The 21,802-nt window shown below is 40.3% G+C and overlaps 2 protein-coding genes across 2 annotated transcripts in view; both read left to right on the top strand.

Moving 5' to 3' along the window:
• LOC121379758 (broad substrate specificity ATP-binding cassette transporter ABCG2-like) overlaps positions 1 to 1,278 on the top strand; it is a 61,038-nt gene extending 59,760 nt beyond the window's left edge. The window contains exon 16 of the mRNA XM_041508408.1: positions 206 to 1,278. Coding sequence (XP_041364342.1) covers positions 206 to 356 — 151 coding nt within the window. The 3' untranslated portion in view covers positions 357 to 1,278. The remainder of the gene's footprint in view (positions 1 to 205) is intronic.
• Positions 1,279 to 16,591: 15,313 nt separating this feature from the next.
• LOC121379757 (broad substrate specificity ATP-binding cassette transporter ABCG2-like) overlaps positions 16,592 to 21,802 on the top strand; it is a 52,857-nt gene continuing 47,646 nt past the window's right edge. The window contains exons 1-2 of the mRNA XM_041508405.1: positions 16,592 to 16,969; positions 19,816 to 19,875. Coding sequence (XP_041364339.1) covers positions 16,797 to 16,969; positions 19,816 to 19,875 — 233 coding nt within the window. The 5' untranslated portion in view covers positions 16,592 to 16,796. The remainder of the gene's footprint in view (positions 16,970 to 19,815; positions 19,876 to 21,802) is intronic.

Genomic DNA, 21,802 nt, shown 5'->3' with positions numbered 1-21,802 from the left:
ATTTATAATTCAACAATGAGAAAACACATTATAACATATTTAATTTCTAGTTTAGAAACAACACATTGTAACATGATTTATAGTTCAACACATGAGAAAACACAATGTAACCTGATTTATAGTTCAACATACTGCAACATATTTAATTTCTAGTTCAGCATATGAGAAATCACATTGTAACACATCATATGATTTTATTTTTCAGCACATCTGGAAATCAGTACATGGACAACCAGGGCATCCAGTACACAACCACCTGGGATCTCTGGCAGAAGGAAGTGGCTCTTTCGGGTTTTGTAGTTATAACCTTCACCTTGGCTTACATCCAGCTGAGACGAATAAAGAAATTACGCTAAACTCAACACCAACAACCTGTTATTGTTGTTGTGTTTGCTGACTAACATGACTACTTCACTAATCCTGGACAATCAAGAACATACACCAGTGGAGGATCTAGGCATGTTAGTGGCGGTGGGTGAGAGGGAGACTATTTGACTAATTGTGATAAATCAATAACATACAGCAGTGGATGAGCTACAGGCATGTTGTTGGAGTGCAGGGGGTGGTCTGTGTGACAAAATAAAAGGTTGCTAAACACAAGAACAGCAACCTGGTATGATACTCTTGTAGTGTTTGCTGACTATATCACGACTATTTGACTGATCCTACACCATCAAGAACATAGAGCATGGGTAGGTCTAGGAGTATGGGGTCTATTTGACAAATGAGAAAGTTAGGCTAGACACGATACAGCAAAATATGAATATATATTACATATACATGTGTACTGGCATCATCCAGTATATTATATATTCTGATGAGAAGGGTACATGATGCAATGTAATGAAACTAATGGGTATGTATGCTGAATAACAAAAAGTTGGAAAATTATCTATCACCCTCTGCCTATCATTCTCATTATCTTAATATAAAAAAACTTTCCAATTTCTCCCACGATTTCAATCTGTTTCGACCCCTTCTGTCAGGTAATGACATTCACATTATACTAATTATGCTAAATAATAAATGGCTTGCTATGTGTAAATGTGCTTTAATTTGTAGTTTTTCTTGACATTTGTGAGAATTGAAATTGGTTCTGGTGGTATTGAGGTATAGTTCATTTCTACATGTTGTAATTATGAATTTTTTACATGTTTGATTATTACTTATACATGTTTTCTATTGTTATCACCCCCACACATTGTACTATACACATAGTGGCTTAATAAAACAACAGAAAAGTATGATTTGTTGGTGTATTTTTAAATTTTATTTATTAGTCATCTAAGTACTATATAGATTAATGTTACAGTGTCTGGTTACCAATATCATGCACAAATATGAAATACAATTTCAAGTTACATTCTCTGGTTACCATATTATAACACCATGTACAAATATGAAATACAAGCTCAAATGCACTTTAAAAAAACTCGTGTGTGTTCGCTGTGAACGGAGATCGTCAAAAGTATATGCTTGATTCGTCGCCTGTGCCGCCATAGCTCGGCAAAGCACAAACGACAGCATGTTGTCAGTTTCAATTAACACGTGCGTTTGCCGATTTCAAATATGTAGGGTTCGTCTTAAAAAATTAAAAGAGAAATCTTGCGATGTACGAAGAACGTTCGGTTGAAGATATGTTACTAGAGTCTTGTAATTTTGACATAATCTTAAAGAGGAATCGGGTGCATGTGCAGGGGGAGGGTATTGGAGGTCGAAACCCTTACTTGCCCAAGCTTAAAAAAAATTGAAATGTATTTTCTAGGGAAAATGGCCCCATATAAACTTCGCTCAACACCATCCCACAGACAGGATATTACATACCATGGTCTTTTATATACCCGCCGATGGGGATCGATCCTAGACTGACCGCGCATTTCCAAAAAACACCTTTTTAGGTCTAAGTAATGAATAAAAATAACATATAGTCTTGAAAAATGTTACGTAAGTCGAACACAGTACCCTCTTCCTCTACCCCTAGAGCGTTACGTAATTAGTAACATCCCCTTACATGTAACACGTATGCCAACAGCTGGCCACTGTCAAAATTTCAAGGCAAATCCCCCACCCACCGACCCCTGGAAAGGCGACGTACCATACCTCTATGGATATAAATATGTTTTGGAGATATGAGACGACCCCTCAATCAAGACAGTTAAATTTGTTCAAAAATTGTGAAATCTCACGCGATCTCTTGTTGGGAAATTCCACACTTGTGATAAGCCAATGAAAACCGAGATCGGTAGGAGCCCGTCAAAAGTGTCCCACTTTCGAAATACTGGCTTTGTTTTTTACTTGAATAAGCCAGCGTAGTGAAACCAATGCGGAGTGTGGCGACATATATATATACCAAACGTAATTGGATTTTCTGTTCTATATGCTTAAATAATAAAAATATTCCTGATACTGCCGCTTTAAAAAATTCGTGTGTGTTCGCTATGAACGGAGAACGTCAAAAGTATACGCTCGATTCATCGCCTGTGCGGCCATTTCTCGGCAAACCACAAACGACAGCCTGTTGTCAATTTCAGTTAACGGGTGCGTTTGCCGATTTGAAACTGTAGGGTTCGTCTCAAAAAATGAAATGAGAATTCTTCCGCTGTACAAAGAACGTTCGGTTGAGGATACGTACTATTCTTTCGTTAAAACCGGTGTGACGGAACATGCTCTTATCTTTTCGCCTGTGGCGATGTTAATTGTTTTAGAGGGCCGTGTGCAGCTTGGTTACGTAATACCCCCGCGCGACGGTGGTAGAGCTGCGTCCCAATATGCACTTAGACCAGATGCGGAGGCCATGTGGCCAGTAGTTACGTAATACCTCCGGTAGTGCGGTTTACGACCGCGGTATTTCTAGCGAACTGGCGACAGTAAGTCTGGCCATCTAAGAAAATATACCTTCTCTGGGAGTTGTGGAAATATCACATGATAGGTGAGGTACTGCGTTGTTCCCCCAGGCGATATTCGCTGTCTCTGAGATTTTTGAATAAATATATAGGATTTTAGATATATCGGGGAGATACATTGGAAGGCTCCCGGGGAACGTTGTCCGTCTGGACTGGTAAATATATATTTCTGCTCTGTTGTATAACCTTGATGTGATTGATGTGACTTTAAATATTTTAATACTGTATTATACCAATATTATTTAGACAGTGTCTCCGGTAATCTGACGAAGTAAATTGTAGGCTTCACTGTTCTAAAATATTAAAGCGTAGCCAGTCATCCTAGAGGACCTAGGTAAACTGTAGGTTATTGTCTTTATTGTGATAGGTACCAGTATTAATTCTATATTATAAGTTTACTGAATGAGTATATAAGGGTTAATTAAAAATTAACCAGTTAGGAATAGAGTTGTAATTCCTTTATTAATTAAGTTCCCCTGGAAGCGTTTCTCAATTATCACACGTGTGTGTGTTGTATCGCGGTGAAGTGATTAGAAGATTGTGTAAACTAGACACCTAGTGATTAACTAATTAAGTGATTAGTTCTGGGTTGTTATTATTTGTTGTTGTTAATTAACTACTGCGGCACGTACATTTGTCAGCGTAGTGTTAATACAGATTCCAAAGTGTATTGTGTTTTGTTGTGTTTTCTAGTGAACTAAACGTGCTATATATATATATATATATATATATATATATATATATATATATATATATATATATATATTTATATCAGATCTTATCTCTGATTACTCCTAGAGCCGGGCCACTCGGGTAGTAGCCTGCCCGATACAGAGTGATCTAATAGATATACAGTTAGGAGAGATATTTGGATAATCGAGTTTTATTCAGTTACGGGTATTATAGGATCCCTGTGACAACCGGTTTTGATCTTGACAACGTACTATCGACAATCGTACCTTCCTATTTAGGAATTAATATTTTATAAAGTGTTAGTAGAACTTTCAAAGTTTAGTTTGTATAACACATTGATCATGTATATATTTTTAATAAAATATACTAAAGTAGAAAATGACCGTTTTCAGGGTTAGGGTTATATCCCCAACCCCAACCCCAACCCCAAACCCAAACCCAAAACAAATCAATTTTGGAGGTATGAGACGACCCCTCAATCAAGACAGTTAAATTTGTTCAAAATCACGTGAGAAGCTCAGCGCCTGTGTAAATCGCGTAAATTCCCAGTTCTACTGGCGTCCCGCTAATTGAAGAAAAACAAGCTGGCCATTGGGTTTGCAGTTGACCTAGATAATGTAGATAAGCAAGCATTGCGAAACTGTAGCGATGTGGTGGGCCTTTTGTGTACGAAACAGAACTGGATCATCTATTCTAAATGCTTAAATAATAAAAATATTCCAGACACTGCAGCTTTAATATACATGTTTGTAATGGTACATGTGTATGCAAGTAAGGTCAAATATCCTTTTATTTGATGGTATTACATGTATGGTATTTAAAAGAGAATTAAAACAAAAATCTGTTTACTTGGCATCAAAACCTTTGTGTTCTTTTTTCACATCACCTAAAACAACACATTTTAAAATTGCTTTGCACTTTTCATATCTTTTGTCGCTTACTATATATTTGATGTACAGTGAGCTCCGTGGTCTGGTGGATAAGCTGCTGGACAATCAAGCTAACGACAGTGGTTCAAATCCCATCAAAGCTGGCTCACACATTCATTCATGTTTCTCATCTATCACCCTCTGCCTACCATTCTCATAGACCACTGACTGACCCAATTTGTAGAAAAATAACATATAGTAGGTCTTGACATTTGCTTACTTCTGCGTTGCGGATTGTTTGCAGTTGGTTTATAATAAATAAAATACTAAACGAGCTTGTCTGTCATACCATTTTTATGAAACTCGTAAACTGTGTTGGTATCTGACTCACTTTAGTATTCTATATATATATATATATATATATATATATATATATATATATACACACACATACACACACACACACACACACACACACACACACACACACACATACACACACACATACATACATACATACTGTGACGGAGACAGCCGTCTTCACATTAACTTTTGACCGTTTTGACCAGGGTCTGAAACTGGAGTAGCACTTTAATGATCGAAAGCCACTGCATTTTGTAATTAACCCAAGAAGGTTTCCCATATTAGTTAGATGGTATCTGTATTGTTGGTATTTTTAGAGAATTAGTGCGGCCATTATTTCGCCACTCATCCATAAATGACTGGACCATTAGCACCAAATTCATCAACAAATGTCACAGCTACACCAACATTGTGACAGTGGTCTACTTCTGCCCGATAGGTGCATAGTTCGGTACAAATGATGTAAATCCTCCTGCAGCTGCAGTGAAACGTGATTTTTACATTGCCTCGAATGTGGTCCGTCGTGTCGCAGTCACACAGCGCCCTGGTTCTGTCTTGTCCTAATGTTTAGGGCCAATTTCGGGTAACACAGAAAGAAAACTGAGTATATAATGAGTAAATATCAACATTGTATTCTTATTTATCAATTTCTGATGCAAAGATTATCTTGGTGTCAGGTTCTTCATGGCTTTCTAACATTTATATGTGCAAATAATCTCTCTTTTTTTTTCTTTTTCAGGTAGCCATTTTAAAAAAGGGCTGCCAGATATTCAAGATTGCAGATAAAAAAAATGGAATTTTTTTTTACTAGTTGGCACTCAAATTACACCAAAAAAAAATCTATATACAATTATCACGAAATTACACAACAGCATGCACTGTATAGTATGTTATTTATTACACCGCACACCAATGAACAAAGGATGTGGAAATGAAGTTTGCCGTCTTCCAGAGGTCGTCGACAGGTTCCCAGAGTTTGGTGTTGAGGGACGTGTCTTCCGTCCCAACTTTCTGTCGAATTTCTTGTAGGTGCAAGTCCTATCCTTTTTAGGTGCTTCTTTAGGCCACAATGTCCAGTGCGAAGACGGAAGATTAAAGTTTGTTCTTTTCTGTCTAGTTGGTTAATGCTATCACAGTCAGGGTTATATCCACCATTCCTCGTCTTCCAATCAAACCATTCCTCGTCTTCCAATCAAATTCCCCTGCGTGTGCTGTAACCTCACCGTGGTGCAGGGGTGTAACATTCTCTTTGAGAATGGCCAATACAGCACAAATGGAAGTTTAGAGTAAAATTCGGTGTCCGTAAAATTCTGTGATATTTGTATTTGTATTTTTGGCACAGTTCTTTACACTGTTTTTGTTTAAACATTGAATTTTTATATTGATGTTGATCATCACTTTATTTATTTGCATTATCATAGTTTGACACCCAATAGCCGATGTATTTTTCGTGCTGGGGTGTCGTTAAACATTCATTCATTCATTCCAATCAAATTCGAATTTTCGCTTTAGGATTGTCTTGGTTTCACTGTATGATATGAAAGAGTTTGGTTGTGGGAGGCAGCTGTCTGCTTTGGCCAGTTGGTCGGCCTTTTCGTTGCCTGCATCTCCTACATGTGCAGGGATCGACTGTAGTATCACCTTGCAGCTTTGATTAAGAGCATTCAGTTTTTCTTGCAGTTGTCTAATCAGAAGTTCTGAGGGTCCTGATGAAAGTGACTGGAGAGCTGACAAAGAGTCTGTTAGACACACTGTATTCTGTTTCTTTCCTTTCTCTATCAGAAGCTCTGTCGCGACAATCAGGGCTTGCAATTCTGCTCTGTAGTTTGAGCTTAGCTCACCAACTGGAATGGAGAGGGAGGCCGAGGAGCCATCTGGATTACTGATGTATGCTCCACTCCAACTTTTCGTATAGCATTCTCCGTTGAGCCATCTGGGAATGCATGGATCCAGGTTGTCTTTGGATATCGCTTGTCTATCATTGCTAGGGTGAGTACTAGCTGTTGAGATGTTGATTGCTCCCCCTTTGTTGTAAGACCTGGAACATCCAATTTGATTTCTGGGAGATGGTGTGTTGGTGACCAGACATTTGGAGAAAGCTCTTCATATTGACTGGCTTTTTGCATGAGCACATCAGAATGCATTTTTTGCAGGTCCTTCACATACTTTGCCTTTCAGTCTGTTTTTTTGTCTCGTCCTGGAGCGTTTGGTGTAGGGTGTGTGACGACAGTCTTTTCATCTTTTCTCCTTGGATGAGGACCTTATATTCTCGCCTGGACTCCAAAGGCTCAAGGTCTGTTGGTTTTTCCATTTCTCTGATTGGAGTGCTCTTCATAGCACCAAGGATGATTCTGAGGTCCATGTGCTGCACTTTATCCAACTTATTCCTGTTTGCTTTTGAAGCACTTGTCCAGGTTGGAGAGGCGTATTACATGGTAGGTCTTATAGTTCTGATGTATACCTGCTTGATGATCTTGGAGTCGGCACCCCAGTTAGTCCCAGCCAGTTTCTTCATTAATGACAGTTTCCTGACAGCTCTTGCCTCTGTGGCATCGATGTGAGACTTCCATATCAACCGTGTATCTAGTGTCAGTCCAAGGAAAGTTGGTGTATCTGATTATGGCATTGGCTGATCTTCAAATTTTAGCTTCACTTTCTCCTTTTGAGTAGAAAGGGAAAAGAGTGTTGTTTTTGTCTGGTTGAGCTAGAGTCCCCATTTTTGTGTCCAATCATTTACTTTGTTAATGGTGAGTTGGATTCTGTAGGTTGCTCCTCGGAGCTCCACACAACAAGGTCATCAGCATGTAGGGTGTTGGAGACCTGCTTTGGTATGGCATGGCTGCTGTGATGTCATTTATGTAGACAAGGAACAGGGTTGGTGATATCACACTTTCCTGGGGCACTCCTTCTCTCATTTCCAGACTGTGTCAAAGGCCTTTGACATGTCAAAGAAGACTGCAAACACTTTCTTTTTCTCTTGGAAGGCATTCTCGATTTCCTGGGTAAGATAAGCCAGCTGATCTTTTGTAATCTGGTGTTGTCGGTAGCCTGTCTGTATAGGAGTCAGGATAGAGTTGGACTCCAGATGCCAGAGAAGTCACTTGTTGGTGACTCTTTCCATCAGTTTGCCCACGCAGCTGAGGAGACTGATTGGCCTGCAACTTCTGGCCACTTGCTTGTCTTTTCCTTTCTTAAGGATAGGTCTGATGTGGGCTTCTTTCCACTTCGCTGGGACCTTCCCTGTATGCCAGCTTTGGTTGAAACTATGCAAGAGGGTTCGCTTTGCTCCAGGTCCGAGGTATTTTAGCATTTCATTTGTGATTCCGTTGGGGTCTGGTGCCTTTTTCTGTTTGAGCTTTCTCAGTGCATCTGCAAGCTCATGTAGGCTCAAATATTTTGTCATGCATGAGCTAATCTCTGGGTCTGGATCTTTCTTCAATTCTCCGATCTTTTTCTGACTTCCTCTAATCTACCTGATGGGAGTTTGATTTCACTTTCAGATTGATAGACTTTGCCAAAGATGTTTGTCGCTGCTTTCCCTGTGACAGCGCCTTTCTCTGTTTTGAGAATTGTTTTGGTTCTCTGTGTGTTGTCTTCATTCAGCATTTTTGTGAGTTGCCAAAGTTTTGTTGTGTCCTTTTCAAGATTCAAGGATGAGGTTTTCTCCTGCCAGCTTGTCTGAGTTTGTTTTATCTTTTTGTCGATAAATGCCGTTTTGGCTCAATCTGATTAAAATTACTCTACTGGGTCTGCCAGTAGATCTAACAGCATTGCGTGGACTTCCATGTCCAGGTGACATTTCATCTTTAAATAACAATTTAAATATCGACCAATTACACTTCGCCTTTTATAGCGTTATTCGGGAGCATGAAAATTCTAAAAATATCGGGCGAGACTATTTATGCAATAGGCGAACTTGTTGGTCTATTTCAACATTGAAAAAACAGGGGGGAAAGTGCAATAATAAACTCTGGATTGTATACTAGTATAAACAGATTTTATGGCTATACCATCACGTTTTCTTTTTTCGTCTTGGAACAAATTTTATATAAAATTTTATATTGCAATTAGTTTCTGACATACTTAGTAATTCACCCGAATCATTTCGTTTACCCTCAGCGTAATCCCGAATGTTTTCAAATTCTTTTCAAATCACTGGCATGATTTTGCAAGTAAGGTTTTGGTTGGTCGAATAAAAGGTCAATTGGATATGAGCTCCAACGGGCTGCTGTTAGATCCACATGTAATAGTGGAGCTAATTTTAATTAGATTGGTTTTGGCTTGGTTGTGTTTAGCGATGTTTCGATTATTTGGAGTTTTCTCCATAATATCCCTGGCCTCACTTAGCTCTTTGTGCAGTTTGTCGAGAGTGGAGTTCCAGAATGGTTTGCAGTTTCGTCGTCTTCCCTTCGGTGTTGTTTGCTGCATCGAGGATTTCAGTTGTGAAGTTGCAGGCGTTTTTGTTAACACTCTTCTTTGAAATAGAGATTTTCATGATGATAGAGTCAGTCAGGTTTTTGAAGAGATCCCAGTTTTCTTTTTTGTAGTTCCAACTAGGTTGTAACTTACCTTCAATGCGATCAATTTGCTTTTTTATGTTCAGGATGACTGGCCTATGGTCACTACCTCCGACCTGCTGCCACACTTCACTGGCAGTGATCTTCTGGATGTCATCAGTGGCAATGGCAAGATCAGGGTTGCTGGTGGTTCGCCATGCTCTGAAGTAGAATGTGTGTTGGTCATCTGATTTATTTATTAGGATCACATGATCGCTGATCATCCATTGTTCTACCTCTTCTCCTTTGACATTTAGGCTTTGATACCCCCAGCTGAGGGAGTGGCTGTTGAAATTACCTACTACAATCCAATTTTCATCATCAGGCTGAATGTTGTTAAACGGAATCATCTTGTTTGGTGGGCTGTAGAGATTGCAGACAGTAACGTTCCTGTTTTGTAGAATAAGTTTTACAGTGATGTATTCTATGTCTGCGTCACTTGATCTTTCAACTTCCACAGAGGAGAGAGTGTTCTTGACAAGTGTAACAACTTCATCCTTTGGTCGATTTTCCCGGTCTTGTCTATGAAGTTCATAGCCTTGGACAAAGAATCTACGAGGTGGATCTCTTGAATACAGCAGATGTCAATGCTTTGGGTTTTGAGGAAGTTCTGCAGCTCTGTCTTCTTTTGTCGCACTCCTTCGGCATTCCAATTGCATCATGCGAAGTTGTTGTTGACTGGTAGCTCTCCTCTGATCTACCCCAGTCGTGTCAGGAGACTCAGAGCCGCGGTCAGTAGCTTGGTTTGGGCCCCTTCGAGACTGGGAGCACGGCGTCGTCCCATCCTGGCTGCGGTCAAACAGGACGACACCACATCTTTCTAATGATACTTCCTATGCCGTGATGGCTGATGTCTTCCGACTTCGGTGGTTGAGGTTTTTACTCGGGGTATTAAGCCTCCTCTCCGAGAATGGTTACCAGCCAAGGTATCGAGTCCATTGCACCCGGGTGATTTATTATCAGAGTTGTCCTTCTCTTAGATAACTTGTCTACCAGGACTAGTGAGTGTTATCTGCCCAATGATGTTTTAGATTGGAGTCATCTTCTCCTAGGCTAGCTGCTTGACAAGACTATCGGGCCTAGCCTGCTCGAGTTTTTGAGTCAGACCACACAGATATGTCGCCACTTCATGGGCTACTCTTTTCGATTCGCAGCAAGGGATCTTTTATATGCACCATCCCACAGACAGTATAGTACATACCACGGCCTTTGTTGCACCAGTTGTGGAGCACTGGCTGGAACGAGAAATAGCCCAATGGGCCCACCGACGGGAATCGATCCTAGATCGATCGCGCATCAGGCGAGCGCTGTACCACTGAGCTACGCCCCCCCCCCCCATATCCCAACAGAACTGTGTTGGGACATGGGGGGGGGGGGGTAGCTGTGCTGTTATTACAAGATGAGCAGCAGGGCAGTTTATAATATACCTTTCTTAAACACCCGTTGGTGAGAATATCGTTCGCTATTTTTGATAACACATACTTGATTACACATATATGTACGTGTGTTAACAATTTCAGAGACTGGCTGCTCCTAGATGATGGCCAGGTCACCAATGACATGCATTCAATGAAAAAAACCCAGCACGATCGAAATCGATTACACTGTGACGTATAGTAAACCCGACAATCATTTATCTGTGACGCGTAAGTTAGCTACAAGTACATGGGCTGTAAATATGTTTTAGTCGAAAAAAGATGTTAAAATGCGTTTAAAATATGATTTTTGATGGATATGTTAGAAATAGAACAATACATTCGTGTCCGTTAAATACCATTTCTCTTACAACGTTTTAAATACATTTTATAACAACTCGTTACATGAGATAAATGGTACTCAGGTATTATTCTCTGTGTAGCATTTGATTGAAAAGCGGGGAACACATCTATGAGTTATTTTGTTTTGGTATTTTAAGCTTAGGATAATTCGCCATTCTCCAGGAGTTTTTACAATTAGATAATAAAAAACAAAAAACAAAACAAAAAAGAAACAAGAATTTATATTGCAAATACCAGCAAAAACAATTTGATATTGACTCATAACATACATTACCCTATGTACATACAGACACACCCACACCCACATGCCACATACATTGTACACACTGAATGTGTGGGTGCATATGTGAGAGAAAAAGAATTGTTTTGTTTAACGACACAACTGGAGCACATTGATTAATTAATCATCGGCTATTGGATGTCAAACATTTGGTAATTATGGCTGGTAGTCATCAGATGAAACCCGCTACATTTTTCCTAATGCAATAAAGGATCTTTTATAGGCACTTTCCCACAGACAGGAAATCACATACCACAGCCTTTGTCCAGTTGTGGTGCACTGGTTGGAACGAGAAATAACCCAATCAGCTGAACAGATCCACCGAGGTGGTTCGATCCTGCGACGTAAGCAACTCAAGCGAGAGAGAGAGAGTGTGTGTTAAAAATTGTTTTGTTTAACGAAACCAATAGAGCACATTGATTTAGTAATCATCGGCTATTGGATGTCAAACATTTGGTAATTTTGACATATAGTCTTAGAGAGGAAACCAGCTACATTTTTCCATTGTCATGTCCAGTCATAGGGTTTTACGTGCACATTCAGAATAAGCTGTTGTAGCGCACGCATGTCCTGGGCGCAGGAATCGGTAGCGGGTGGGGGATTTTTTCATTATTAGCAAGAGATCTTTTATATGCACCATCCCAAAGACAGTATAGCAAATATCAGGAAGTTGACACACCGGTCGTGGTGCACTGGTTGGAATGAGAAATAGCCCAATGAGCAGAACCGACGGGGATCGATCACAAACCAACCGCGCATCAAGAGAGCGCTTTACCACTATGCTACATCCCACCCAGAGAGAGAGAGAGAGAGAGAGAGAGAGAGAGAGAGAGAGAGAGAGAGAGAGAGGAGGGGGGATAGCCAGAGGGAGAGGGGGAGTGTTCCAACGGGAGAGAGACGAGAGAGAGAGAGACAGCACGAGAGAGAGAGAGACGGCTTTCCTACAGAGACAACAACATTAGAGTCCTTCCTTGGCCATCGATATCACCGGATTTGACACCCAATTGAGAGGGGGAGAGGACGAGGGGAGAGAGACGCCTCCGACAGCGACAACCACAGCCCCAGACCCTGCCGAGCTGAGCAGAGAGAGCAGGCCGAGAGAGGAGAGATCATCCCCGAGAGTCGATCCGTACTCTGGTTGCTTCAATGGGAGGTAGGTGCCAGGCAGTTGTCAACACAGTGCGTTAAAAAACACAACGGATTATAAACTCCAGATGAGCTAATTTTGGTGGTCTCTTTGTTGGCTTATATGGACCAGAGTGAGGATGTTCATATTCCAGAAAACGTTTCACAACATCTGTCACACTTACATATATACATATATATATAAATATACGATATATGGTTTTTATATAATATTTATATATATATATATATATATATATATATATATATACAACATTACTCATTATGTAAATCACCCATCAGTAATAAAAGAAACCCAACAATGGAGATATTATACTACCCCCCACCCCACCCCATCCCCCCAGTGCGACATACATGTATATTATATATATTATATATTTAATGGTTAAGTGTGCTCATGTCCGATCATAAATATATATATTACACTAGTTGTCAAAGGGATGGGATGTAGTCCAGTGGTAAAGCGCTCGGTCGATTGCGCGGTCGGTTTAGGATCGATCCCCGTCGGTGGCCCCATTTGGCTATTTCTCGTTCCAGCCAGTGTTCCACAACTGGGGTACTATCTTGTCTGTGTATAATATAAAAGATCCCTTGCTGCTAATCGAAAAGAGTAGCCCAAAACAGTGGCGGCAGCACCTCAAGCGAGAGAGAGAGAGTGTGTGTTAAAAATTGTTTTGTTTAACGAAACCAATAGAGCACATTGATTTATTAATCATCGGCTATTGGATGTCAAACATTTGGTAATTTTGACATATAGTCTTAGAGAGGAAACCAGCTACATTTTTCCATTGTCAAGACCAGTCATAGGGTTTTACGTGCACATTCAGAATAAGCTGTTGTAGCGCACGCATGTCCTGGGCGCAGGAATCGGTAGCGGGTGGGGGATTTTTTCATTATTAGCAAGGGATCTTTTATATGCACCATCCCAAAGACAGTATAGCAAATATCACGGCCTTTGACACACCGGTCGTGGTGCACTGGTTGGAATGAGAAATAGCCCAATGAGCCCACCGACGGGGATCGATCACAAACCAACCGCGCATCAAGAGAGCGCTTTACCACTAGGCTACATCCCACCCAGAGAGAGAGAGAGAGAGAGAGAGAGAGAGAGGGGGGGGATAGAGAGAGGGAGAGGGGGAGAAGCGGGGAGAGAGAGAGAGAGAGAGAGAGAGAGAGAGAGAGAGAGAGAGAGAGAGACAGAGAGAGGGAGAGGGGGAGAGGCGGGGGAGAGAGAGAGGGAGGGGGAGAGGCGGGGAAAGAGAGAGAGAGAGAGAGAGAGAGAGAGAGAGAGAGAGAGAGAGAGAGAGAGAGAGAGAGAGAGAGAGAGAGAGAGAGAGAGAGGTGAGGGGGGGGGGGGGGGGGTGGGAGTGTGAACCTCCCCAGTGCTGTTAAAAAACACAACTTGATTATAAACAAAAGCAGCTAATTTTGTCAATCTCTTTGTTGGCTTATATTGAGCCATCCCAGGATGTTCATATTACAGAAAAACGTTTCACACATCTGTCACACTTACATATATATATATATATATATATATATATATATATATATATATATATATATATATATATATATATATATATATACAACATTACTCATTATGTAAATCACCCATCAGTAATAAAAGAAACCCAACAATGGAGATATTATACTACCCCCACCCCACCCCATCCCCCCAGTGCGACATACATGTATATTATATATATTATATATTTAATGGTTAAGTGTGCTCATGTCCGATCATAAATATATATATTACACTATTTGTCAAAGGGATGAGATGTAGTCCAGTGGTAAAGCGCTCGGTCGATTGCGCGGTCGGTTTAGGATCGATCCCCGTCGGTGGCCCCATTTGGCTATTTCTCGTTCCAGCCAGTGTTCCACAACTGGTGTACTATCTTGTCTGTGTATAATATAAAAGATCCCTTGCTGCTAATCGAAAAGAGTAGCCCAAAACAGTGGCGACAGCTGGTTTCCTCTCTGTATATCTGTGTGGTCCATAACCATATGTCTGACGCCATATAACCGTAATTAAATGTGTTAAGTTCGTCGTTAAATAAAACATTTCTGTCCTTCCTATTTGTCGAAAATCCAGTGTAGTTACCTTGCTGCTATTTTCATTCTTATTTGATCAATATAAACGGCTTTACCTGTTTGCTTTGTGATACGCATGACCTACATTTGACACACTAGTAACGACAAGGAGAGGTAAAAAAGTGTACAGTACTTTTGTAACGAATATCCCCTGTAATAACAGGGTGCATGCCATATAATAGAGGGCCGCGTAAGTTGGCTAACTCGTGATCAACCCTTTTGCTATTTATGCAGTAAAATATGTTTTCAATAAAACAAAATCCCGCTATGTCACAATGACATACACCACTTAAAAAATAAGGAAGGAAGGAAGGAAATGTTTTATTTAACGACGCACTCAGCACATTTTATTTACGGTTATATGGCGTTCGACATATGGTTAAGGACCACACAGATATTGAGAGAGGAAACCCGCTGTCGCCACTTCATGGGCTACTCTTTCCGATTAGCAGCAAGGGATCTTTTATATGCACCATCTCACTGACAGGATAGTACATACCACGGCCTTCGTTACACCAGTTGTGGAGCACTGGCTGGAACGAGAAATAGCCCAATGGGTCCACCGACGGGGATCGATCCTAAACCGACCGCTCATCAAGCGAACGCTTTACTACTGGGCTACGTCCCGCCCAAACTTAAGAAACAACAACCTTGATTTACACAAACGGAAGAATTATAAAGGTATGAATTCAGAAACATAATTAGATTCTCTTTTAGAATATATTAAATGGGTTGTCTCAAAGTTGCTTAATGACAAACATATTTATTAATTTCTCTTTGGAGCGGAACGTAGCCCAGTGGCAAAGTGCTCGCTTGATGCGCGATCGGTCTGGGATCGATCCTCGTCGGTGGGCCCATTGGGCTATTTCTCGTCCCAGCCAGTGCACTACGACTGGTATATCAAAATCTCTAGCGGGTTTTCTCTCAAAAACTATGTCACAATTACCAAATTACCAAATATTTGACATCCAATAGCCGATGATTAATAAATCAATGTGCTCCAGTGGTGTCGTTAAACAAAACAAGCTTTAACTTTCAATTCTCTTGTGAAATACAAAGATACCGTGAATGACATTACATACAAACAATTTCATTTAACACTATTTTGAAAATTTATAACATTAATATTCAGACCTTTTGTACTCGTTTAACGACACCACTGGAGCACATTGATTAATTAAGCACCGGCTATTGGATGTCAAACATTTGGTAATTCTGACTGGTAGTCATCAGAGGAAACCCGCTACATTTTTCCTAATGCAACAAGAGATCTTTTATATGTAGGCCTACTTTCCCACATACAGGAAAGCACATACCACGGCCTTTGACCAGTTGTGGTGCAAGCACACCAAGCTAGCACTGAACTGACTAAGCTAAATCCCACCTTTGATATGCGGTCGATTCCTGTCCGTGGGCCCAATGGGCTATTCTCGTTCCAGCCTGTGCACCACGACTGGTATATTGAAGGACGTGGTATGTCTTATTCTGTCTGTGGGATGGTGCATATAAAAGATTGTTTGATACTAATGGGAAAATATAGCAGGTTTCCTCTCCAAGACTGTCAAAATTACCAAGGGTCGAATTTACAAAGCCTATCCATATAACATACACGCGTGTAACTACCTACATTTACAATGCTTAAACACGTGCGTTTAAGAAAAACATGCTTTGTAAATTCGGCCACAAATATTTCACTTCCAATAGCCGATGTATAGTAAATCAATATGCTCTAGTGGTGTCGTTAAACAAAACAAAGTTTAACTTTTTGTACATGCAATGTTAATTAAACCTATCTTTCTCCCTGAATTCGCTACAGCGTTAGGTCGAATCGGTAGATCATTCCATTGTCAAATAATTGTCGAATCACATCGCATACACCTGCTACGACAAACGACCGCAGAGTGTATTCATTACAATTTTATAACACTGCTTTACAAAAGAAGTAACGAAACCGTGGAGAGTGGAAAATAGCACTGTGTATGTATCTCTTAACCGGGTGTATTAACACACACACATGGTATGAAAATTCGGCCACACGACGGGACATAACTTCACCCATGACTTAACAAGGATATAGGCCAGTTTGATAAGAGTTACAAAACCAGGGAAAAGTCATGAAGAAGACGGGTAGCCTGCACGTGTCGACTGTGGAAATAGGGAACGACGTGTTCGATCGGTCGGTGGACGTCACACACACGTTGTCCATTCACGACGTACACTACGAAGTGAACGTCAAGAAGCGACCATGTGCCCGGGCAACGAAGAAGACGATTTTAAAAGGAATGACGTAAGTGATTTTTTTGGTTTTCATAACATTGGTAATAGTAAAATCATTATAATATAGTGGTTGAGAGGAAAGAAAGAAATGTTTTATTTAACGACGCACTCAACACATTTTATTTACGGTTTACACCTACCCATTGAGCCTTGCGGAGCACTCACTCAGAGAGAGAGAGAGAGAAGGAGAGAGAGAGAGAGAGAGAGAGAGAGAGAGAGAGAGAGAGAGAGAGAGAGAGAGAGAGAGAGAGAGAGAGAGAGAGAGAGAGAGACCGACAGACAGAGAACGAGAGATTAAAATAATAATTATAATAATAATAATAAAATAAAATATAATAAAATAAATAAAAATATAATATAATAATGTTATTATTTTTTTTAAATATAGAAAATTTAAATTAAAACCATAAATATAACATTATTCATAATGTAAATTCCCCCATTATTGATAATTTTACCTGCGAAACAATTATAAAATATTTTAACCATACCACAAACACCCAAACCCACCCCATCTCATCCTCACCACCTATTTATTTTGTGTAATACGTATACATTCGAACGGTTCGGTGGGGTCATGACCGGTCATAAATATGCGTTAATTGTATTGTAAACTATTTTACCGAAAACTCAAGTGCAGACAGGCACCAGGCTATATTTACATTCCTATCTAACATAAAATAATGATGATGTTAAATCCTTTACCTGTTTGCTCTGTGATACGTTTGACCTACATTTGACACAGTATAGTAACAATTACAAGGGGTAAAAAGATCTATAGTACTTTTGTAAGGGATATATCCGGCCGCAATAACACGCAATACTTAAAACTGATTTTCACGAAGGGAACAATTATGAATAGGGATGTAACGATTAATCGTAAACTCGACATGTCATGATACAATATGCACCATTGTATCGATAATTGAAATATTTCAAATCGACTTTACTCTTTTAATTAAATTAAAAAATACGTTTACACGCAGTACTCTGACGGTAGGAGAGCTAGACGGACATTTGGACAGTTGTCAACTCTTACTCTCTAAGATATCATAACGGGCCCTGTTTTCTGGGATTAGGCTAACTCGTAACTACTATTGAAACGGAACCATTTTTGTTGGCGAAAACGAAACTGATTTGGCTATAACGGCACCTCAGTGTAATGGCGAGAATGATTTTTTAAAATTTATTATTATTATTATTATATTTAGCCGTGACGTCATTTCATTGTATTGGTGAAAATGATTGACATAGCTGTAGTTTTATTGAAGATATCATCTTCACAACTTGTAATGATACCGTTTAAATAGCCATACATTTTTTTCGGTCCGTTTTAGTCATATAGCCATAGATTGTGGTGTCGTTTCAGCCAACGTTAGGTTCCGTTTTGTCCAAGTTGGTTCCATTTTCGTTTAGGGTCATTTTGGCATGGTTCCGTTTTCGATACAAGTTCAGCTCCGAAGTCGTCTATTGGCAATGCGGTGCATTTATTGTTTCATCTATTTTGTCATCATACTGAACCATTTCTCGCTCCAGCCAGTGCACCATGACTGGTACATCAAAGGCCGTAGAACGTGCTATCCTGTCTATGGGATGGTGCATATAAAAGATCCCTTGCTGCCAATCGTTTCCTCCTTCAATATCTGTGTGGTCCTTAACCATATGTCTGACGCCATATAACCGTAAATAAAATGTGTTGAGTGCGTCGTTAAATAAAAGATTTCATTCTGAACCGTTTGTTTGAATGGTTTGGAATTCTGGCATGGCTGATGCGGAGTCACAGATTCAATGCAAACAAAATAAAAATAATAATAAAAATAATAATAAAAAAATGAATAAATAAAATGATAATAAAATCAATCAGAAAAAGATTGATCGCCCGTCGGATTGGCAGTTGCATTTTTTAACTCATCCGTCAGAATTTTTACTCGCATTTGGCGACCGGGCGAGTAGTTTCTGCAGCCCTGCTCTGTCATCCTCGTTATTCTCAGTACCCGATACGCCTAGCCTATTCCTGATAGATTACAGTCTGTGTGGAAGAAGTAGGTTAGTTGAACTTTTCTTTAACTCATTTTAAAATATCATCATCAGCAGCAGCAGTAGGAGCAGCAGCAAACATAGAAGCACCACCACCATCATATCACCACCGCCACCATGACATCATTAATAATCATCAGCCTCAACCTTAGTAACTACATTATAAACACCATCAGAAATAGATAGAAATGTTTTATTTAACGACGCACTCAACACATTTTATTTACGGTTATATGGCGTCAGACATATGGTTAAGGACCACACAGATTTTGAGAGGAAACCCGCTGTCGCCACTTCATGGGCTACTCTTTCCGATTAGCAGCAAGGGATCTTTTATTTGCGCTTCCCATAGGCAGGATAGCACAAACCATGGCCTTTGTTGAACCAGTTATGGATTACTGGTCAGTGCAAGTGGTTACACCTACCCATTGAGCCTTGCGGAGCACTCACTCAGGGTTTGGAGTCGGTATCTGGATTAAAAATCCCATGCCTCGACTGGGATCCGAACCCAGTACCTACCAGCCTCTTGACTGATGGCCTAACCACGACGCCACCCAGGCCGGTAAACACCATCACACCACCACCACCACCACCACCACCACCACCACCATCATCATCATCATCATCTTCATCATGACCACCACCATTAATTGTCACCAATGCAATCAAAACCACCACCTTCGTCATCTACATCCACTTCATCAACATCTTCATCATAATCATCATAATCACCACAACCTTCATGATCAGCATCAGCATTATTTATCATCATCAACTTTTTTCATTTTTCATTTTAAATTATTCTTTTGTGTTTTGCAGTGGGATTTTCAAGCCAGGGATGAATGCTATTTTAGGTCCTACTGGAAGTGGAAAATCATCGTAAGATATTTTACAATATTTAAAGACATTTAACATGGTATCCGGTATGTTTTATCAGCTTAGAGGTCGTTCACAATTATTAGCACTGAAAAGAGCGTACAAACCATACGCTGGGTGGTTTTGGAGGCTTTTTTACACCCCCTCACCCACCCACCCACCCACCCACAATAATTGTGAATAAAGAGGGCATTATTGGCATTTACCCGCATTTATTATGAAAAATGCAGGAAATTGCAATTCAGGACATTTAGGTTTTTTTAAATTTTTACGGGCAACTTGCCACCTGAAACCCCTAAACTCGGGCGCTACGTGCCCTCTATCTGTCTATCATCCCCACCCCCACCCCCTCATGCACTATGGTCACTTGCTTCCGTCATTTTTGTAAAATCTACGTAAGCGGTCAGCTTCACAATGGTTGAACAAACGTGGAACAAGCCCGTTTACTCCGTGGATCATATAAACCTAGATTATAGCTAGGAAGCAAGAAGCATCCTATTCACGAATACTTTAGATGTAAACATTGATGATTCAGATCCAGAACAACCTAATTACATAAACAAACTAATTACATAACTGATTATGAATGTTTTTTCTACAAACCATAGTTCCCCTCATCTACAATAGAATGATTGCATAGACTTGTCATTTCATTTCATTTCAACTTATTTTTGTGCTTGTATCCAATTAAGGTTCAAGCACGCTGTCTGGGCACACATCTTAGCTATCTGAACTGTCTGTCCAGGACAGTGGGCTAATTGTTAGTTGGTTAGTGAAAGAGAAAAGGGTGTAGTGGCCTTACACCTACCCATTGAGTCGTTAAAACTCGCTCTGGGTGGGAGCCGGTACCGGGCCGTGAACTCTGTAACCTACCAGCCTTTTGTCCGATAACTTAACCACGACGCCATCAAGGCCGTTATAGACCGTTATAGACTGTCATAGATGTGTATGAATGATTTCTGGTACATTGAACAAGTGGAGGCTACAAAGGCTAAAAGCCCGGGGGAGTTAAGAGGTCAATTCTTTGAATGTGTCAAACGTATGTGAAGATAGCTGAAATGAGCTTTAGGCAGTTTATATGTAAAACTAAGAAATGGAAAGTGCTAGTGTTAAAAAAAACAAGAAAGGCTTTATAGAATACTTGACATAGATATTGAGGCCACTGATACACATCAAATACAATAAAGGGCGATACATAATGTTTTCACTCTAAATGCTGCCTTTTACTTCAGGGAATTATAATGTATTACTGGTCGTAGAAACCGGTTATCACCCCCACCCCCACACACACACCCCAAACACCATGTACGTTTTTTGTCCTACTTTATACAAAATGAAGGAAGGAATGTTTGACACACACATACTTGAGGACAAAAATAATGAAGGGGGAATGTAATAACTCACTTAACACATTTTACCTGCGGTTGCATGGCGTCGGGTATATGGTTAAGGACCACACAGATAATGAAAGGAAATGCGCCGCCACCACGCAATGGCCATGGGATACTCTTTCCGATTAGCAACAAGTTACAAGGGATAGATTTTTATATGCAGTATCCCACAGACAAGATAGACTTACATATCACGGCCTTTGTTACACCAGTTGTGGAGCACTTTTTTTTACCACCCCCCCCCCCCCCCCATTTGAGACTGTTTCCCTGCTGACGATTGCCCCCCCCCCCCCCCCCCACACACACACACCGACTCCAAATATCGTTCCTACGGGCCTGTATTAATATTATTATTATGCTTCAACATGTTCGGTACATCAGTATTACGTCAGCTGTACCTATCAGATAAGGGTTGACAAGTTTTATTTACACTTTAGGGTTGTTTTGTTATCAATACATTACGTACGCTACGACCTACACGATGAACCACGTCCTACATTACGTAATATCGTGGCAAAACGGGCGATTACTGTCGCGTC

This window comes from Gigantopelta aegis, chromosome 8, assembly GCF_016097555.1.
Source record: "Gigantopelta aegis isolate Gae_Host chromosome 8, Gae_host_genome, whole genome shotgun sequence".
Taxonomy (NCBI): Eukaryota; Metazoa; Mollusca; class Gastropoda; order Neomphalida; family Peltospiridae; genus Gigantopelta; species Gigantopelta aegis.
The sequence above is the reverse complement of the archived record's forward strand: the minus strand, read 5'-3'. Positions and strand labels throughout refer to the sequence as shown.